Source organism: Mus musculus, chromosome 11, assembly GCF_000001635.26.
Source record: "Mus musculus strain C57BL/6J chromosome 11, GRCm38.p6 C57BL/6J".
NCBI classification, from domain to species: Eukaryota; Metazoa; Chordata; class Mammalia; order Rodentia; family Muridae; genus Mus; species Mus musculus.
Genome location: NC_000077.6, coordinates 87,374,707 through 87,391,724, shown reverse-complemented (window position 1 = coordinate 87,391,724; position 17,018 = coordinate 87,374,707). Strand labels below are relative to the sequence as shown.

At 40.9% G+C, this 17,018-nt stretch overlaps 1 protein-coding gene across 4 annotated transcripts in view; it reads left to right on the top strand.

Annotated features, from left to right (window-relative positions):
• Rad51c (RAD51 paralog C) overlaps positions 1 to 15,080 on the top strand; it is a 28,310-nt gene extending 13,230 nt beyond the window's left edge. For 2 of the 4 annotated variants that reach the window (NM_001291440.2, NM_053269.4), the window contains exons 6-9: positions 1,825 to 1,891; positions 3,046 to 3,106; positions 10,833 to 10,893; positions 12,238 to 15,080. In NM_001291440.2, coding sequence (NP_001278369.1) covers positions 1,825 to 1,891; positions 3,046 to 3,106; positions 10,833 to 10,893; positions 12,238 to 12,339 — 291 coding nt within the window. In that variant the 3' untranslated portion in view covers positions 12,340 to 15,080. Of the gene's footprint in view, positions 1 to 1,824; positions 1,892 to 3,045; positions 3,107 to 3,397; positions 3,478 to 10,832; positions 10,894 to 12,237 lie in introns of all 4 variants that reach the window. The other 2 variants (NR_156495.1, XM_006532009.4) reach the window with 2 other exon arrangements.
• Positions 15,081 to 17,018: the final 1,938 nt, after the last annotated feature.

Here is a 17,018-nt window from a genome sequence, read left to right as displayed (position 1 = left end):
CCCCCCTCACCCCCCCCAAAAAAAAAAAAGACAAAGACAGATGTGTCACCACTGTCTGGCAACCATGAACTCTTGATCTTACTATTTCTGCTTCTCTTTTTAATTTGAGACAAGGTCTAACTATGTAGTTTTGGCTGTCCTGAAACTTATGTCACCAGGCTGGTCTCAAACACACAGCAATCTACCTACCTCTGATTTCCAAGTGCTGGGATTAGAGGTGTCCCTCACTGTGCCCAGCTGCTTACTTTTATATTGCTGTGTGCCACTCTATAATACTGGTTTGCTTCTCCTCCGTAAGTGCTAGGATAAAAGGCATATAAAGTGAAATTTAAATTTTGAATTTTGAAAAAGAAGTTTCAAAGAAGGGGTACTGGAGAGATAGCACAATGGATAATGTGTTTGCTTTGTTAGCATAAAGACCTGAGTTCGGAGCCCCCACATCTCCATATGAGCATGGCAGTGCACTCCTGTACCCCCAGTACTGCTGACGGTCAGGTTGGGGAAAGATTCCTACAGAGGCACCCATGGGTTTTGCCTGCCAGCCAGTCTAACCAAAACAAATTCTACATCCACTGAGCGACTCTGTCTTAAACCATGAGGTAGATGCTTGGAGGAGTTGTCATGTACCTAATCCCAGCACTCAGGAGGCAGAGGCAGGTAGATCTCTGAGTGTGAGGGCAGCCTGGGCTACAGAGCTAGTTCCAGGATAGTCTGGACTACATAAGGAAACCCAGTTTTGAACCACACCACACCCCAACCCCCCCCAACCCTCAAAATCCCAAATCAACCAAGAATTTTTGTTTGTTTTTTGTTTTATGGGTTGTTTTTTGGGGGGGGGGGGTTGTTTGTTTTTTAAAACAAGGTTTCTCTGTGTAGCCCTGGCTGTCCTGGAACTCACTCTGTAGACCAGACTGGCCTTGAACTCAGAAATCTGCCTGCCTCTGCCTCCCAAGTGCTGGGATTAAAGGCATGTGCCACCACTGCCCGGCCAACCAAAATTCTTTGTTCCTGCAGATTTTTTTGGTCAATTATTTCATGTATTCTGGTACCACATTTTTGCAGATAAGTACAAATTTTTATTTTTAAATTTTCTTTTTTTTTAAGATTTATTTATTTTATGTATATGAATACACTGTAGCTGTCTTCAGACACACCAGAAGAGGGTGTCAGATCTCATTACAGATGGTTGTGAGCCACCATGTGGTTTCTGGATTTGAATTCAGGACCTCTGGGAGAGCAAGCAGCCATTGCTCTTAACCGCTGAGCCATCGCTCCCAGCCCTCTTTTTAAATTTTCAAACGAGCATATTCCCCCTCTTCTCTTCCCTTTTTAAAAAAGATATATATACCATAGCTGTCTTCAGACACACCAGAAGAAGGCATCAGATCCCATTTCAGATGATTTTGTGCTACTATGTGGTTGCTGAAAATTGAACTCAGGACCTCTGAGAGAGCAGTCAGTGCTCTAAACCTCTGAGCCATCTCTCCAGCACCTTCTCTTCCCTTTTCATCAGAAAACCATAATTTTTAGAGAGTTACTTAATTTTGTGTGTATGTTTTGCCTGTGTACATGTCTGTGTACACATGTGGGCCTAGTGCCAGGAGAGGTCATAAGAGAATAAGGTCTTCTTGACGATGGAAAGTGTAGATGGCTGTGAGACACCATGTGAGCTCTGGAAACTGACTCTAGGTCCTACAACCCCCGAGACATCTCTACAGCCTCCAATATATTTTCTTTTAACTTATTATATTCAGGATATTAAACTCATAGGACTGTTTATATACACCTTTTATGCCCTAACTTTCTTACATTTTGTTTTTATAGGTTATTTTAACTAATCAGATGACAACAAAGATTGATAAAAATCAAGCTTTGCTTGTTCCTGCATTAGGTGGGTAAATGAGCGAGATAATACTTATTCTTTTCCCTCTTTTTGGTTTTTTAAGATGGCTTCTCTGTGTAGTCCTTGAACTCAGATCTGCCTACCTCTGCCTCCCAAGTGTTAAAATCCCTAGGAGGCAAGCCTGGCATTCAGTCTGTAGACCATCATTTCTGGCTCTTAGAGAAAAGAGGTTTAACATTTTTTCCTACATTTTTATTTTGATTTGATGTTTGATAGATACTATAAGCTGTTGAAAATAAAGACTGCAACCCTGTAGATGCAACAATATGAACTAATCAGTACCCCGGAGCTCTTGACTCTAGCTGCATATGTATCAAAAGATGGCCTAGTCGGCCATCACTGCAAAGAGAGGACCATTGGACAGGCAAACTTTATATGCCCCAGTACAGGAGAATGCCAGGGCCAAAAAATGGGAATGGGTGGGTAGGGGAGTGGGGGTGGGGGGGGGTGGGGGGGACTTTTGGGATAGCATTGGAAATGTAATTGAGGAAAATACATAATAAAAAAAAAAAGAAAGAAAATAAAGACTGTCTTATTCACTGACCACATTTTTAAAATACTATCTGACACCTCTGTGTCATAAATCTGAGAAGTAAATATTCAAAATAGAATTCTAAACACTAAAACCCGTCTTAGACAGAAAGGAGAATAAGCCTATTTAAAGACAAATCACATTATGCAAACAGATATAACTGTATTTCTAGCATTGTGATGTTATTAGAACACAATGCTTCAAAATCTGTCTCCACTGGAACCCAGTAATATTCTGTGTGGCAAAGATGGTGATGCAGACTTAGCCCTGGCTACTGTGGAAACGGAATGCTGGGCTGCGTGATGAAATCTGCATGGCAGCACGTCTTTAATCCCAGCACTCCAGAAACAGAAGCATGCAGAGTTCTCTTAATTCAAGGCTGGCCTGGTCTACAAATTGAATTCCAGGCTTGCCAGGACTAAAATGAGACCCTGTTTCTGGGTGTCAGAAAACTATTATTTCTCTTAGGATATTACTGATGTACAACAGGTTTTGAAATAAAGAATATTCCTATTTTCAGTTTGGTAAAGTAAGATTGTAGTTGACCAGACATTCTAAGCAACGTAGAAAATTCTAAAGGTTCCTTATAGTAATTTTTTTTTTCTTTTAGGGGAAAGCTGGGGGCATGCTGCTACAATAAGGCTCATTTTTCACTGGGAACAAAAGCAAAGGTCAGTATAGAAATAAGTTCATAATTTCAGAATATCAATCTAATTATACTGAACTCTTAGTGGCTTGTTAACATAGGCCCCCAGCTTGAGGTTTGCAGTGACCCATAAACCACTTCTGTTGTTGCCTTGTTTGACATCGGTTAGAGCAAACATAGAAACACGTTGTTAATACTGCACATTCAGCCGCACAGGGAATTCTTTGTGTATTTAAATGCTGGTGTGAATGTACCTGGAACATGTAGGTGGCTAAGGGATTGCTGCCTTCTGATAGTCTTTGAAATCACATCTTAGCCATGAAGGAGGAGGAGGTACCCTGTGTTCCCAGAGGAGCCTGAAAGAAGAAGAAATCAGGACAAAAGGAAAAGTTTGAGGTTAGTGTTAGGACTAATATATGTGGAAAATAGAGTTTTTCTTAGTTGCTTAATATAGTTCTTGCATGAAATTGTGTCTGCCATTTTTCCCTTTTATTACCCATGTATTTACCTGCCTTTCACAAGTATTGTTCTTTAAAATAAAATCATGGCAGCATGAAGCCTTTGTGTTTGTTTCTAAGGCTGCTGAGCAAGTGAGTGAACCACCTTCCCTTTTCTTTAAAATAGGCCATTGAAAGCTATGAAGTCTTTTATCCTGAACTTCAAAAGATGTCAGATTCATGCCAGCCTTTCTTCTTTGTGATTAATGGACATAACCTAGAGAACTTGATATGGAAGTGCTCTAATAAAGGGGGAAACTGAGGCAGTATGTAGGGCAATATTGAGCTCAGTCAGTGATACTGCTTTGGGTTTTTTTGTTTGTTTTTTTTTTTAACTGCATTACGTGCCACCTTCTAATAACCTTTCAAATCCATACCGTAGCTAGCTAGGTATTTTGGCACGTCTATAATTCCAGCACTCATTAGACTGAGGCAGAATAGCCTGAGTTTGAGGCTAACCTGGGCTGCAAGTTCCAGGCCAGCCTAGGAAAGAGAAAAGAAAGCCAAATCATGAAACTGTTTCATGTACAAAAATTTTGGGGGGCAGGAGGGTTTGATACATGGTCTCTCTGTGTAGTCCTGGCTGGCTTGGAACTCACAGAAATCTTCCTGCCTTTGTCTCCTGAGTGCTGAGATTAAAGGTATGCACCACCACTTCTAGCTGTATTTAATTTTTAAAATGAATTTATTTTATGTGAGTATTTTGCCTGACTTTTTGCGTGTAAGTCTGTGCAACACGTGCATGCCTGGTGCCCACAGAGGTCGAAGAGGGCATCGGATCCCCTTGGGCTGGAATTCCAGATGGTGGTGAGCTGCCATGTGAGTGCTGGCAACTGAACCCAAATCTTCTTCAAGAACAACTGCTCAGCTGCCTTTCTTCAAGTCTCTACAGTTACTGGGCCTTTGGAAACAGCATCTGTAAAGGAGATGCAAACTGCGTGAATCCGTTTTAAAAGATTATGCACAAGTGTAGTGACCATGAGCTTCAAGTCATTGAAACCTAACTTGGCCGGACATGATTTTTTCCCCTTTTTCCTATAATTGTTTTTCTAGAACATAGTTATAGTATTACATACAAATGTGAATGTATAGCTTTTGTTCTTTTTTCCCCAGTAAAGAACTTTTCCTCCAAGTTGTTTCTTTCAAGTCTCTGGCTATTTGACAGCACTGTGCATACTTTATGATAGTCAGAATGAATTGATCTTAGTTAGTAACTTAAGAATTAAGAGCATTTTGTTCTTTATTTTTTGAAACCAAATATCTTTGTCTTTAAAGTTTGGTGGAGTCTTTGCATGTGAGGATGATGGGGTTTTGTTTGGGTTGGGTTTTGGGTGCTAGGAATTGAACCAAGGACCTTTTGGCATGCTAAGTATATGCTTTCTCTCTGATTTATAGGCCCATCAATATGGTTGCATAGAATCTTCAATGCTTTATAGTTATCTTTCAGTTTGTTTCTGGTACAGGTTGTCAAGTAGCAGAGCCTGGCATGAAACTTACTAGACAGTATAAGATGACCTTGATTCTTGAAGCTTTTGCCTGCACCTTGTAAGCTCAGGTGGCAGGAGAGTGCTGCTGCACCCTAGCCGATGCCAGGCCAGGCCAGCACTCTGCCACTGAGCTCTGTACTCTCACATGCTTCTTAGAAAGGTTTTCTTAAAAATATGAAGAAGTCATAAATTTACAATTATAGAAATGAACACTTTTATTTTGAACAGAGAAAGAGAAAACCTTAAATAACAAAACAGTACTGTGAATTGAACTTAGACATTATCATGCCCTAACCTCCATCTTTCACTAGTAACATCTGGTTTTATGTTTTGAATTTTTTTTTTTTTTTTTTTTTTGCTTTTTTTTCGAGACAGGGTTTCTCTGTGTAGCCCTAGCTGTCCTGGAACTCACTCTGTAGACCAGGCTGGCCTCGAACTCAGAAATTCGCCTGCCTCTGCCTCCCAAGTGCTGGGATTAAAGGCATGTGCCACCACTTCCTGGCTTATGTTTTGCTTTTAAGAGAGAATCTTACTGTGTAGCTCTGACTAGTTTGCAATGTACTCTGTAGGCCAGGCTGCCTGTACCTCCTCAGCCTGGGATTAAAGGTGTGCAGTACCGCATGTGTGCAGTAACCTCTGACAGCTGACAGAATGATATTCCAACAATTCTTAAATGATTTTGTCTGTGTCCTTATATTATGTGGGTTCTCCAATTTGCATATTCATGATAATATGAGGCCAAGATTGTTCTTTGCCAAGAAGATCTGGTGGTAGAGTGGAGTAATACATCCCACCCCCACACAGCATTTCCTATGTGTGCTCAGCCTTAGAGCACACACTGTACTTCTGTCTGTTTCTTCCTGACCCAAACTATGTAGTTCAGCCATATGTTAAGCTTCATCTCTTTTTGGTTTGGTTTAAAAAGATCTCTTGAAGAAAAGATCTTTTGAGATGCAGACATGACATTTAAAATTTTTTACCTAGAAATTTGAAGAGGATCATCTAAGTTGAAAGCTTAATCAATTCCCTTTTGTCTTTATAATTTATTTTTCCTTTAGAAAACCCAGCCTGGCCTAGAACTCTTAGCAGTTCTCCTGCCTCCTGCTTTATTAGCATTATAGACATAAGCTACCACATCTGGTGTTCATTTTGTATTCATATTAACTTTGTAAAGCCTTCTTAAAACCTTACTACTTTTTTGCTTTGATATGGAATCATAGACCTGCTCTTGAGGGGAAGGTTGTGAGTTCAAGACCAGTCTGAGGTATATGGCAATAGTCTATCTCAGTTTATCATTCCCTATCATCAAGAGTGAGGAAGAAATTACTGCTTGTTAATAATTTTTTCAAAGCACTCAGATGTACGTGGTACTTTTTTGGGTGTTGTAAGATGACTTACAAGATGAGCTATTTTTAACTCTTTTTTTTTTTTATTTTATTTATTATTTATTTTATATGTAAGTACACTGTCGCTGTCTTCAGACACACCAGGAGAGGGAGTCAGATGTCATTAAGGATGGTTGTAAGCCACCATGTGGTTGCTGGGATTTGAACTCAGAACCTTCAGAAGAGCAGTCAGTGCTCTTAACCGCTGAGCCATCTCTCCAGCCCCCAAGATGAGCTATTTTATTTTATTTTATTTTATTTGGTTTGGTTTGGTTTTTTTCAAGACAGGGTTTCTCTGTATAGCCCTGGCTGTCCTGGAACTCACTCTGTAGACCAGGCTGGCCTCGAACTCAGAAATCTGCCTGCCTCTGCCTCCCAAGTGCTGGGATTAAAGGTGTGCGCCACCAGTGCCTGGCCAAGCTAATTTAGTATTGAGTCAAATGTGAGGGTTTTCTTTACTGTCTAGTCACTTGTTTCCTGTGGGTGAGTGTGTGTGTGCATGTGCAGGAGCTTTCCCTCTACCAAATGGGTCACGGCGACATTGAACTCAGGGTCAGGATCAAAGGCAAGAACCTGTGAGCTGTCTCACTCCTCCTAAAAAGTGACTCTTTGGACTTCATGTGTAGTTCAGTGGGGTAGTGCTTGTCTGGCTTCTACAACACCCACAGTTCACTCTAGTACTGCCCCACCTTAAGAGAATTGAAATTCCCAAACTATGATTTTTCTAAAAAGGCTGATTAAAATATACTTTGCCTCTGAAGTGCTGTGATTAAAGATATCTGTCATCATGCCCAGCTAAAAGGAAATGACTTTATTTTCGGTGTTATTGATAATTGAACTCAGGGCCTCTTGCATGTCAGGCACACACTATTGAGTCACATTCATAGACCTTGTTGGGTTTTTGTTGTTTTGTTTGTTTGTTTTTGTTTTTTCTTTTAAAGATTTATTTATTTATTATATGTAAGTACACTGTAGCTGTCTTCAGACACTCCAGAAGAGGGCGTCAGATCTCGTTATGGATGGTTGTGAGCCACCATGTGGTTGCTGGGATTTGAACTCCGGACCTTCGGAAGAGCAGTCGGGTGCTCTTACCCACTGAGCCATCTCACTAGCCCCATGTTTTTTCTTTTTCTTTCTTTTTTTTAAAGAATTGTTTATTTTACACATATGAGCACACTGTAGCTGTCTTCAGACACACCAGAAGAGGGCATCAGATCCCATTATAAATAGTTGTGAACCACCATGTGGTTGCTGGGAATTGAATTCGGGACTTCTGGAAAAGCAGTCAGTGTTCTTAACCACTGAGCCATCTCTCCAGGCCTAGTTTTTGTTTTTTTCTAGACAGGTTTTTTGTTTTGTTTTGTTTTCTGTGTAGCCCTGACAGCCCTGGAACTAGTTCTGTAGACCAGGCTGGCCTCCAACTCAGAGATCCACTTGCCTCTACTTTCTACGTGCTGGAATTAAAGACATGCACTACCACTGCCTGGAGCCCCAGTTTGTTGGTTTGTTTTTTTAAAAGATTTATTTATTTATATGTATGAATATACTGTTGCTGTCTTCAGACACACAAGAAGAGGGCATCAGATCTCATTATAGATGGTTGTGAGCCACCATGTAGTTGCTGGAAATTGAACTCAGGACCTCTGGAAGGGCAGTCTGTGCTCTTAAGCGCTGAGCCATCTCCAGCCCAGAGCCCTTATTCTTATATGTGACTCAGCAGTTAGTTTTTATGTTAACTTACAGAGTTTATGACATTTTGGATTCTGTTGTTTGTTTTGTTGTTGTTATTTTGTTCTGTTTTGTTGGTGTGGGTGGGTAGGTGTTTTACCTTCATGTCTATGAGTTTTGCGTGTACAGTGCCCTCAGGGATCAGAAGAGATACCCTGGAACTGGAGTTATAGAAGGTTGTGAGCTCCCATCTGGCCACCAAGAGTAGAGTTTATGTTCTCTGGAAGAGCAGCCAGACCTCTTAACTGCTGAGCCATCTTTCAAGCCCAATTGTTTTCAAAGTAAAAAGTGTTTCTCTCATGAATTATGCTTAAGGAGAGGTGCATTTTTGAAATTAGGAAAGTTAATAAATAATAAATAAGATGTTCTTTGTTGAATTTAGTTTTGAAAATAAGCTAGGTGTGGTGGTGCATGCTTGTAATCCTAGCATTTGGGAAGTGATGGCAGGAAGATTAGGAGTTCAAGGCCATCCTTGGCTATGTAGTACATTCAAAACTAGACTGGCCATATGAAATCCTGTCTCAAAAGCAAAGAGTGTTATATTGTATAGAAACTAATAAAAAGTCTATGATTGTTTCCTGTTAAGTTAGAATCTATATTACATAAAACTGCAATAAAATAGATATTAAAGTTTTTAGCTATATTTATACAGCTGGCTGGCATTAAGTACATTCATATTCTTCTATGACCTTCACTACCATTTATTTCCAGAACTTTGTCATCTTCCCTTACTTCAGTGTTAAACAATAGTGTTGTCCCTGGCAACCACTGTTCTACTCTGTCTCTGATTTGATTATTCTAAGAACCAACTATAACTGAAATCATGCAATATTTGATTTACTTATTTCCCTTAGAATAATGTCTTCAAGGTTCATTTTGTAGCCATGTCAAAATTTTCATCCTAACAGTGAGAGAGAATGAGAATGTGTGTATCCCATATTTTGTTTATCTCTTAGTAGACACAGTTGCTTTAGTCTTTTGCTGTTGTGAGAGACTTTAGTGTTTTAAAAGTAATTTTAGGGTGATAGCTCAGTGGTGAAGCACTTTCCTAACTTATATGAGGCCCTGAGTTCAGTTTCCATCATCACAAAAAAGTAATTCTTGGGGCTAGAGAGATGGCTCATTGGTTAAGAGCACTGACTGCTCTTCCAGAGGTCCTGAGTTCAAATCCCAGCAACCACATGGTGGCTCACAACTATTTATAATGGGATCTGATGCCCTTTTCTGGTGTGTCTGAAGACAGCGACAGTGTACTCATATAGGTAAAATAAACAATAAAAAATTTTAAGTAATTTTTTTGGGAAACAGGGTTATGTATGTAGGGTGCCCTCAAAGTTGTATGTAGCCTAGGTGGTCCTCAAGCTCATAGCAATCTGCATAGCCCACCCCATCTGCTGCAGTTGCAGGTGTGACCACCATATCAGACTCCTCAAAAGAAACTTGAAAGATTTTTATGTTCTCGCTCTTAGCCCTATTTGAATGTAGTTATTAAGAGTGTAGATTGTGGAGTTGAGATGGTGACTCAGGCTGTAAAGGGCTTGCCCTGTAGGCATAAGAACTGGAATTTGGATCCCCAACACCCACATAAAAATGTCATGGTGATTTGCACTTACAATCCCAGCACTGGTGAGGAAGAAACAGTAGGACCTCTAGGACTTGCTGGCCAGCAAACTTAGTAACTGATTGAACCCTGCACTCAATCAGTGAAAGAGCCTGTCTGAAAACGCCTCTGGCCTCCACGTGTATATGCACACATACAAAAAGAGCTCTAGCTGGGTGGTGGTGACACACCTTTAATCCCAGCACTGGGGAAGCAGAGACGGTCAGATCTCTGGTTTCAAGGCCAGCCCGCTCTACAGAGTTGAGTTCCAGATCAGCCAGGGTTATACAGAGAAACCCTATCTTGAAAAAACCAAAACAACAAACCCCTTAATTATTATTTGTTAGCTGTTCTCAGCTTTCAATTTTATTTACATTATAGAAAACAGGGTTAGAGAGAGAGGTCAGTGGTTAAGAGCATTTGCTGCTCTTCCCACGTGTGAGGTTGTCAGCACACACATCAGGTGGGTTGCAACCATCTGTAACTCCAGATCTCCAGGGGATCTGATGCCTCTGGCCCCTGAGGGTGCTTGCACCCATGTATACATACCCACATAAAGGCACACACCCCTGCACATAATTAAAGATTTAATAAGAATACATCTTTAAAATCATACATGTCTATGCAAGCCTACTTTTTTAGGAGGAGTGAGAATGACAATCCTGGCTGTCCTGGGACTCACTCTGTAGACCAGACTTGGCCCCATACTTAGAGATCCAACTGTTTCTGCCTGAGATTAAAGGCTTGTGCCACCATACCCAGCTTTTTAACTTTTTAAAAAATTTTAATTATTTTTAAGGCTCAGGCTGGCCTTGCTCCTGAGTTCAAAAAAAGTTGTGCCTCTGCTTGTCTGAGACTGAAAGCACCCACCACAGTGCTGCCCTGTGAGGAAGGTTTTCATTTTGTCTTTTTAAATATATTTCTTTCCACTTTGTGTACTTGAGAATACATGATACAAGCATAGTATAGGACTCTGTACATTTAAATTATAAACTCAGTCATGTGACCTAATTAATTAAGGTAATGTGTTTATGTGTACTTTTTCTCCAAACAGATTTGCAACATTGTACAAGTCACCAAGCCAGAAGGAGTCTACGATACCATTTCAGATCACAGTCAGTATCATTTCATCACAGTGAGATTTTGCAGTTGTTGGGCAGTAACTATCTGAAGAGGTCATCTACAAATTGTTTCTGTTAATTTTATAAGCAGCAAGCATATTTGAGGATAGTCTAGATGTGAGAACACCATCAAAATAGTATTTACACAGTACTGCAGTCACAATTGAACTGAAGTTTATCTTTGAGAACAAATGAAATATTTATATATTTATGTATGTTCCATGGCATATGTAAAATCTCTCTTTTATGTTAAAAGTTTTCAGAAAGGAAAAATGTATAACGGGGCATGATGGCACATGCCTGGACTTGGGAGACTGAAGCCGGCGGATCAGTTGTACAAGGCCAGCCTAGTCAGCATGAGATCCTGTCTCAAAAATACCAACAACTAAAAACCAGGTTTCTACAGGAATATTACTAATTTTGGCCTGTAGATAGTAGCAGCCCTTTGAAACATCGTTAACTTCCTGAGCGTTTCTGTCACTGGGCTCTAGGCCCTAGCTGGCCTCACACTCACTACAGAGCTGAGCATGGCCTGGAGCTTCTTTGTTTGTTTTTGTTTCTTTTGAGCCAGGGTTTCTCTGGGTAGCCCTGATTGTCCAGGACCTCACTCTGTAGACCAGGCTGGCCTCACTCCCGTATCCACCTGCCTCTGCCTCCCAAGCGCTGGGATCAAAGGCAAGCGCCACCGCACTCAGCAGTCTCTTATTTTATAAAGAGAAAACTAGAAATGGAAAGCAGTTCTGAAAGTGAATTTTCCACTTAGTTTTTACACTAACCTCACTTAACTTACATTAACCTGTTCTCAATTATTTTGTCTTGTTTGAGACGAGGTCTTGTTATTTAGTCCAGACTGGCATTGAACTTTTGACCCTCCTGCCTCCGCTGCCTAAGTGATGCTATTACAGATGCATGCCACATGCCAGGCAGAATAATTTTACTATAAAGTGATTTGTGAAGTGCCTACGTGGCTATACACACTACTTTCCACTTCTCCTAGCCAAGGCGCCATACAGCTTTTTAGGATTCTTTCTAGAGAGCTTTTTTGTTGTTAACTTGGACATCACCACTCATCTACGTACAGGTCAGGTCTTAGAAAGCATCCTTATGCAGTGTTATTTTTTTTTAATGTGTGTATAGAAGAGCATATATAAAATGCTCTAATAAAACTCTGGGTTAGACCACCTGCAAAGTTTATCCTCTTTATTCAATGATTAATAAATTCTCTCCCAAGAATAACATAGCTTATTTAAAGACTATTTGGAAAATTAATCTTTTTAAATTGTCTTTTATGTGTGTGTGTATATATATATTTTATGTGTGTATTTCTCTACCTTGCAGCCTCAGGGATTTAGAGACGCTGTTGTCACTGCTGCCTCATCACAGACAGAGAGTTCTTTGAATTTCCGGAAACGGTCACGAGAACCAGAGGAAGAATGCTGACCAAATGCTGATGCCAGTGTATCCAGTTAACTGATGATGTGCTAGTCAGAGTGTAGTGTGTGTGTGTGTGTGTGTGCACTGTGTGTGTGTGTGCACTGTGTGTGTGTGTGTGCACTGTGTGTGTGCGGGTGCCTACAAAAGCAAGCGGAGGGTGGTGGATCTCGTGGAACTGGAGTTAGAAGTAACTGAACCACCATGAAGGTGCTGAGAACCAGAACCTAGTCCTGCAAGAACCAAAAATGTTCCCAACTGCTGAGCCATCCATCTCTCCAGCTCCTCCACCCTGTCTCTGAGGCAGGGTCTTCTGTTTTGTCTCTTCATTCTCCAGGTCTGCACACTTTAACTACTTCTGTTTTGGCCTCCTGTCTCACTAGGAACCCTGGGATGCAGGTGTGTAGCACACTGTGGGCTCTGAGAATTGAACTCAGGTCGTCAGGCTTGCAGAGCAAGGGCTTTTACCCACTGAACATCTTTCTAGGCCCTCCTTAAATTTTAAGAAAAAAATCTCTCCCTGAACGTGGAGCTCACTGCTTCAGGGCCACCTATCTACCCCAGCAGCACCAAGATGCACACATGTGCTGCACTGCACCAGCTTTTATTATATGCCGTCCTCATGCCTGCATGTCAGGCACTTTACCCATGGAGCTGTTTCCCTAGCTCCTGAAAAGATTTTCTGAAGCACTGTTCTATAATTATATTTTAATGTGTTTTTATTTTGAGTAATGTGGAAAGCTGACCTTATGTTACCTATCTGGATTTACCACCCAGAGTGGAAAATTTCTTTGTCAATTGCCTAAAAAATAATAGAAATAAAACACTATAATATGTTTGAAGTGTGTGTATATGTATCTGTGTGTTTGCCAACTGTGTGGAGGCCTTCAAAGCATGGAAGAGGGCATCATGTCCCCTAGAACTGGAGTTATATGTGGTTGGCTGCCAGATATGGGATCTTAAGTAATTTCTGAGTCATGTCTCTGTCCCTCCATATTCTTAAATGTAGCTTTGGGGGCCTAGAGAGAGGACGCAGGAGTTAAGAGCACTTGTTGCTCTTTTAGAAGACCTGGATCAGTTATCAGCACCAAGTAACTCCAGTTCCAGGGGATCTGACCCCCCCCCTCCTCAGCCCTCCACGGACACTAAGCATGTATATAGTATACATACATACTTGTAGGCAGAACACTCAAACAAATACGAAATAAAATTAAAAATAAACAAATGTAGCTTTGAAAGCAATTAACATATCACTGTTTAGTTAGTTGAGTTGGTTTGGTTTGCTGACTCCTGGTCTGTGTGTCCTCCTTGCTGCTGGGTTGCCCAGAGCACCTCCTGCAAGCCATTGTTGGAGGCAGCACACAGTCTGTAATAGGGGTTGAAGGTCTGTGCCTCCCCTCCAAGTCTTTGTGCCTGGGGACAGCTAAGCCCTAGAGAGAGGCAGAGCCAGGTTTGGCTCCAAGTCAGGGCCAAGAGTATGTATGGGAGAGGCTGGAAGAGAAGGCCTTCTCTGAGAGATTTAGGTCTGAAGCCCCTCCCCACCCTGGAATCCTTGATGAAGAAATAGATGGTCCTTTCTTTGATGGTGGATGTGAATGCATACACCTTACTCAAGGTGAACCAGGGATTAAATACCTTTTGCAGGAAGAAATGCCCAGGAAGGGGAAGCTCATTGGCTGAACACTCAGGGCCTGTGTAGCTACTTCATTAGCATGGAGAACTCCAGGTTCTTATGCTGTGTGACTGATGGGTGTTATGATTACGTGTTCCAGAACAGATTCCCTGGGGTTTGAACGTGTGTGTGTGTGTGTGTGTGTGTGTGTGTGTGTGTGTGTGTGTGTGTGTGTGTGTGTGTGGTGGTGGTGGTGTTTTGAATAGATTTGGCCTACACAGACTCATATATTTGAATGCTTGGCCTTTGGGGAGTGGCACTATTAGGTGTAACGTTGGAATAGTGTGGCCTTTGTAGGAGGTAATGTGTCACTGTGGGGGCAGATTTTTAGGTCTCCAATGCTCAAGTCATGCCCAGTGTGACATACAATCTCCTGCTGTCTGTGGATCAAACTATAGAACTCTCAGCTCCTCTAGTACCATGTCTGTCTGCATGCCGCCATGCTTTCCACCATGATGATAATGGACCTTTGGCAGCCCCAAATTAATTTTTTTTTTCCTTTAAAAAAGTTGCTATGGTCATGTTGTCTCTTTATAGCAATAAAACCCAAACTAAGACTCTGTGTGTGTATACATCTTTCTATTTAGCCCTGGCTGGCCTGGAATTCACTATGTAGATCTCTTGTCAAACAAAAGAGATCTACCTGTCTGCCTCTAGGCTTAAAGGAGTACAGTCCATTCCTATAGTTAATTTTGTGGATGGTTTACAAATTTGAGCTGATGAAATTAGTTTTAGTGACCTCAGTCTATTTGTTTAATTTTTGTTATTTGTCATTTTAAAGGGAAAATTTCAAAGCTATGTGTAGCCATTGAAATATGTCCTCTAGAATAGTTAGATTATGGTAAACTTTGTTTGTTTTGGGGTTTTTTTTGTTTTTGTTTTTGTTTTTGAGACAGGGTTTCTCTGTATAGCCCTGGCTGTCCTGGAACTCACTTTGTAGACCAGGCTGGCCTCGAACTCAGAAATCCACCTGCCTCTGCCTCCCGAGTGCTATGGTAAACTTTAAATGTAGATTATTATTTATATCTACGTTTTTGAAGTGCAGTGTGAATAAATAAAAATTCTGGACTTTTAAAAATCATTTTTATGAACATTGGTGTGTTGCCTGCATGCATATCTGAGTGAGGGTGTCAGATCCCCTGGAGCTAGAATTACAGACATCATTTAAAAGGACTAGAGAGATGTCTCAGTGGTTAAGAGCACCTACTGTTCTTCCCAAGGACCTGAGTTCCCAGCATCTATGTCAGCAGCTCATTTCCTCTCCAGGGGCTCAAATACCCTCTTTTAGCCTTCTTGAGAACCTGTGCACATATGGCATGCACTCACCCAGATACATATACAGAAATGAAATATTTTAAAACATCTTAAAATGTAGGATATTTGGTCACACTGTGAACCCTGAAATTGTGTATGTATTGAACAAAACTTTATAGATTTGCTGGGCCTTGGCCCTAACACTCACCTTTAATCTCAAGCAATGAAGGTAAAGTTTGGTTCTCTGTGGAGGGAGAAATTCTAATTTTTTTTTTTTAACTACTGGAGTCAAACCCTGAACTTGAACTTGTGTATGCTACATGGTACACAAGCCACTCTACCACAGAGCTATATCCCAGCCCCAGAAAAAATGTACTTTTAACAATTGAATATCATATATATTTGATAGTGTTTTCAAGATTCTCATAGTAAGTGGTATTTTCTGTCCTAAGCTGAACACTAAGAAAGTTCTTCATTGTGACTCTTGTGGAGTTTACATATGGGCTAACTCTAGCTTATTAGGTGTGTGCATGAAAGCAGAACTCGTAACATTCACACCAGGGCAATCTCAAGCAAGCATGTGGCCATCCTAATCACACAACTGGTTTGAGATAACTGCTTTAGCAGTAGGTTGATTATAATGGCATTAACTGATCATCATTAAAGTTGCCCATCATTTTGTAGTCTGTCCATTCAGGCCTCATAAAGCCAAGAGTGTCAAAGTGTTCTGAGTAGTAAACACTGTATCTTCAAGCACTGGGTAATGGGGATTCTTGCTTTTTCTTTCCTATTTTATCTTGTGTGAGGCAAGGTCTCACTGCAGTCAGATAGACTTTGACTTCACATTTGTATCTTCATCGTCAATGGGAAGACTGTAGAGGGATGCGCCTCCATACCTGGGTTCTGCTTGTACTAAGCATAATGCTTTTCTTTGAGGTGCTATGGGACAAACTTAGGTTATCACTGTGGTATCAGATTGCCGTACTGGAAAAGACCCTGAGACCCTGATTATTTTTTATTAGATATTTTTTTCATTTACATTTCAAATGCTATCCCGAAAGTTCTCTATACCCCCCCCCAGAGACCCTGATTATAAAACAAAGCCAAGTGCTTATGCGTGTAATGCCTTTAAAATAAATTTACATAAGAGCTTTTAAAGTTCCTATTGCTGAAAATATGTTTTTCCAGGACAAAAAAAAAAACAGATTTTCTATATACCTTTTTTTTTTTTTTTTAAAGACTGCAACTGCCACAGAATAAGTGACTTTTCTAGCCAGGCATGGGAAGTGGAGGCAGGAGGAGTTAAGTCACCCTAGGCTTGATAGCAAGTTTGATGCTGGCCTGAACTACATGAATGCCTGTCTGTCTGTCTCCACCACCCCCCTTTTCACTTCTAGAGACTAGAAATCTGATGCCCAATGTAGTCAAGTTTTGGTGAAAGCTTTCTCCCCAGCTTGCTTGAGAGACATCTACCCTCAGTACCTGGGTATGGAAGTCACCAGTTGTATCAGAGTAGGAGAAAATAGTTTTGCTTTTTTTTTTTTTTTTTTTTTGTTGTTGTTTTTTGAGACAGGGTTTCTCTGTGTAGCCCTGGCTGTCCTGGAACTCACTTTGTAGACCAGGCTGGCCTCGAACTCAGAAATTTGCCTGCCTCTGCCTCCTGAGTGCTGGGATTAAAGACATGCACCACCACGCCCGGCTAGTTTTGCTTTTTATGTGTAGGAGTGCTTTGCCCTGTGAGTAGGTATGTGTACCATGTGCC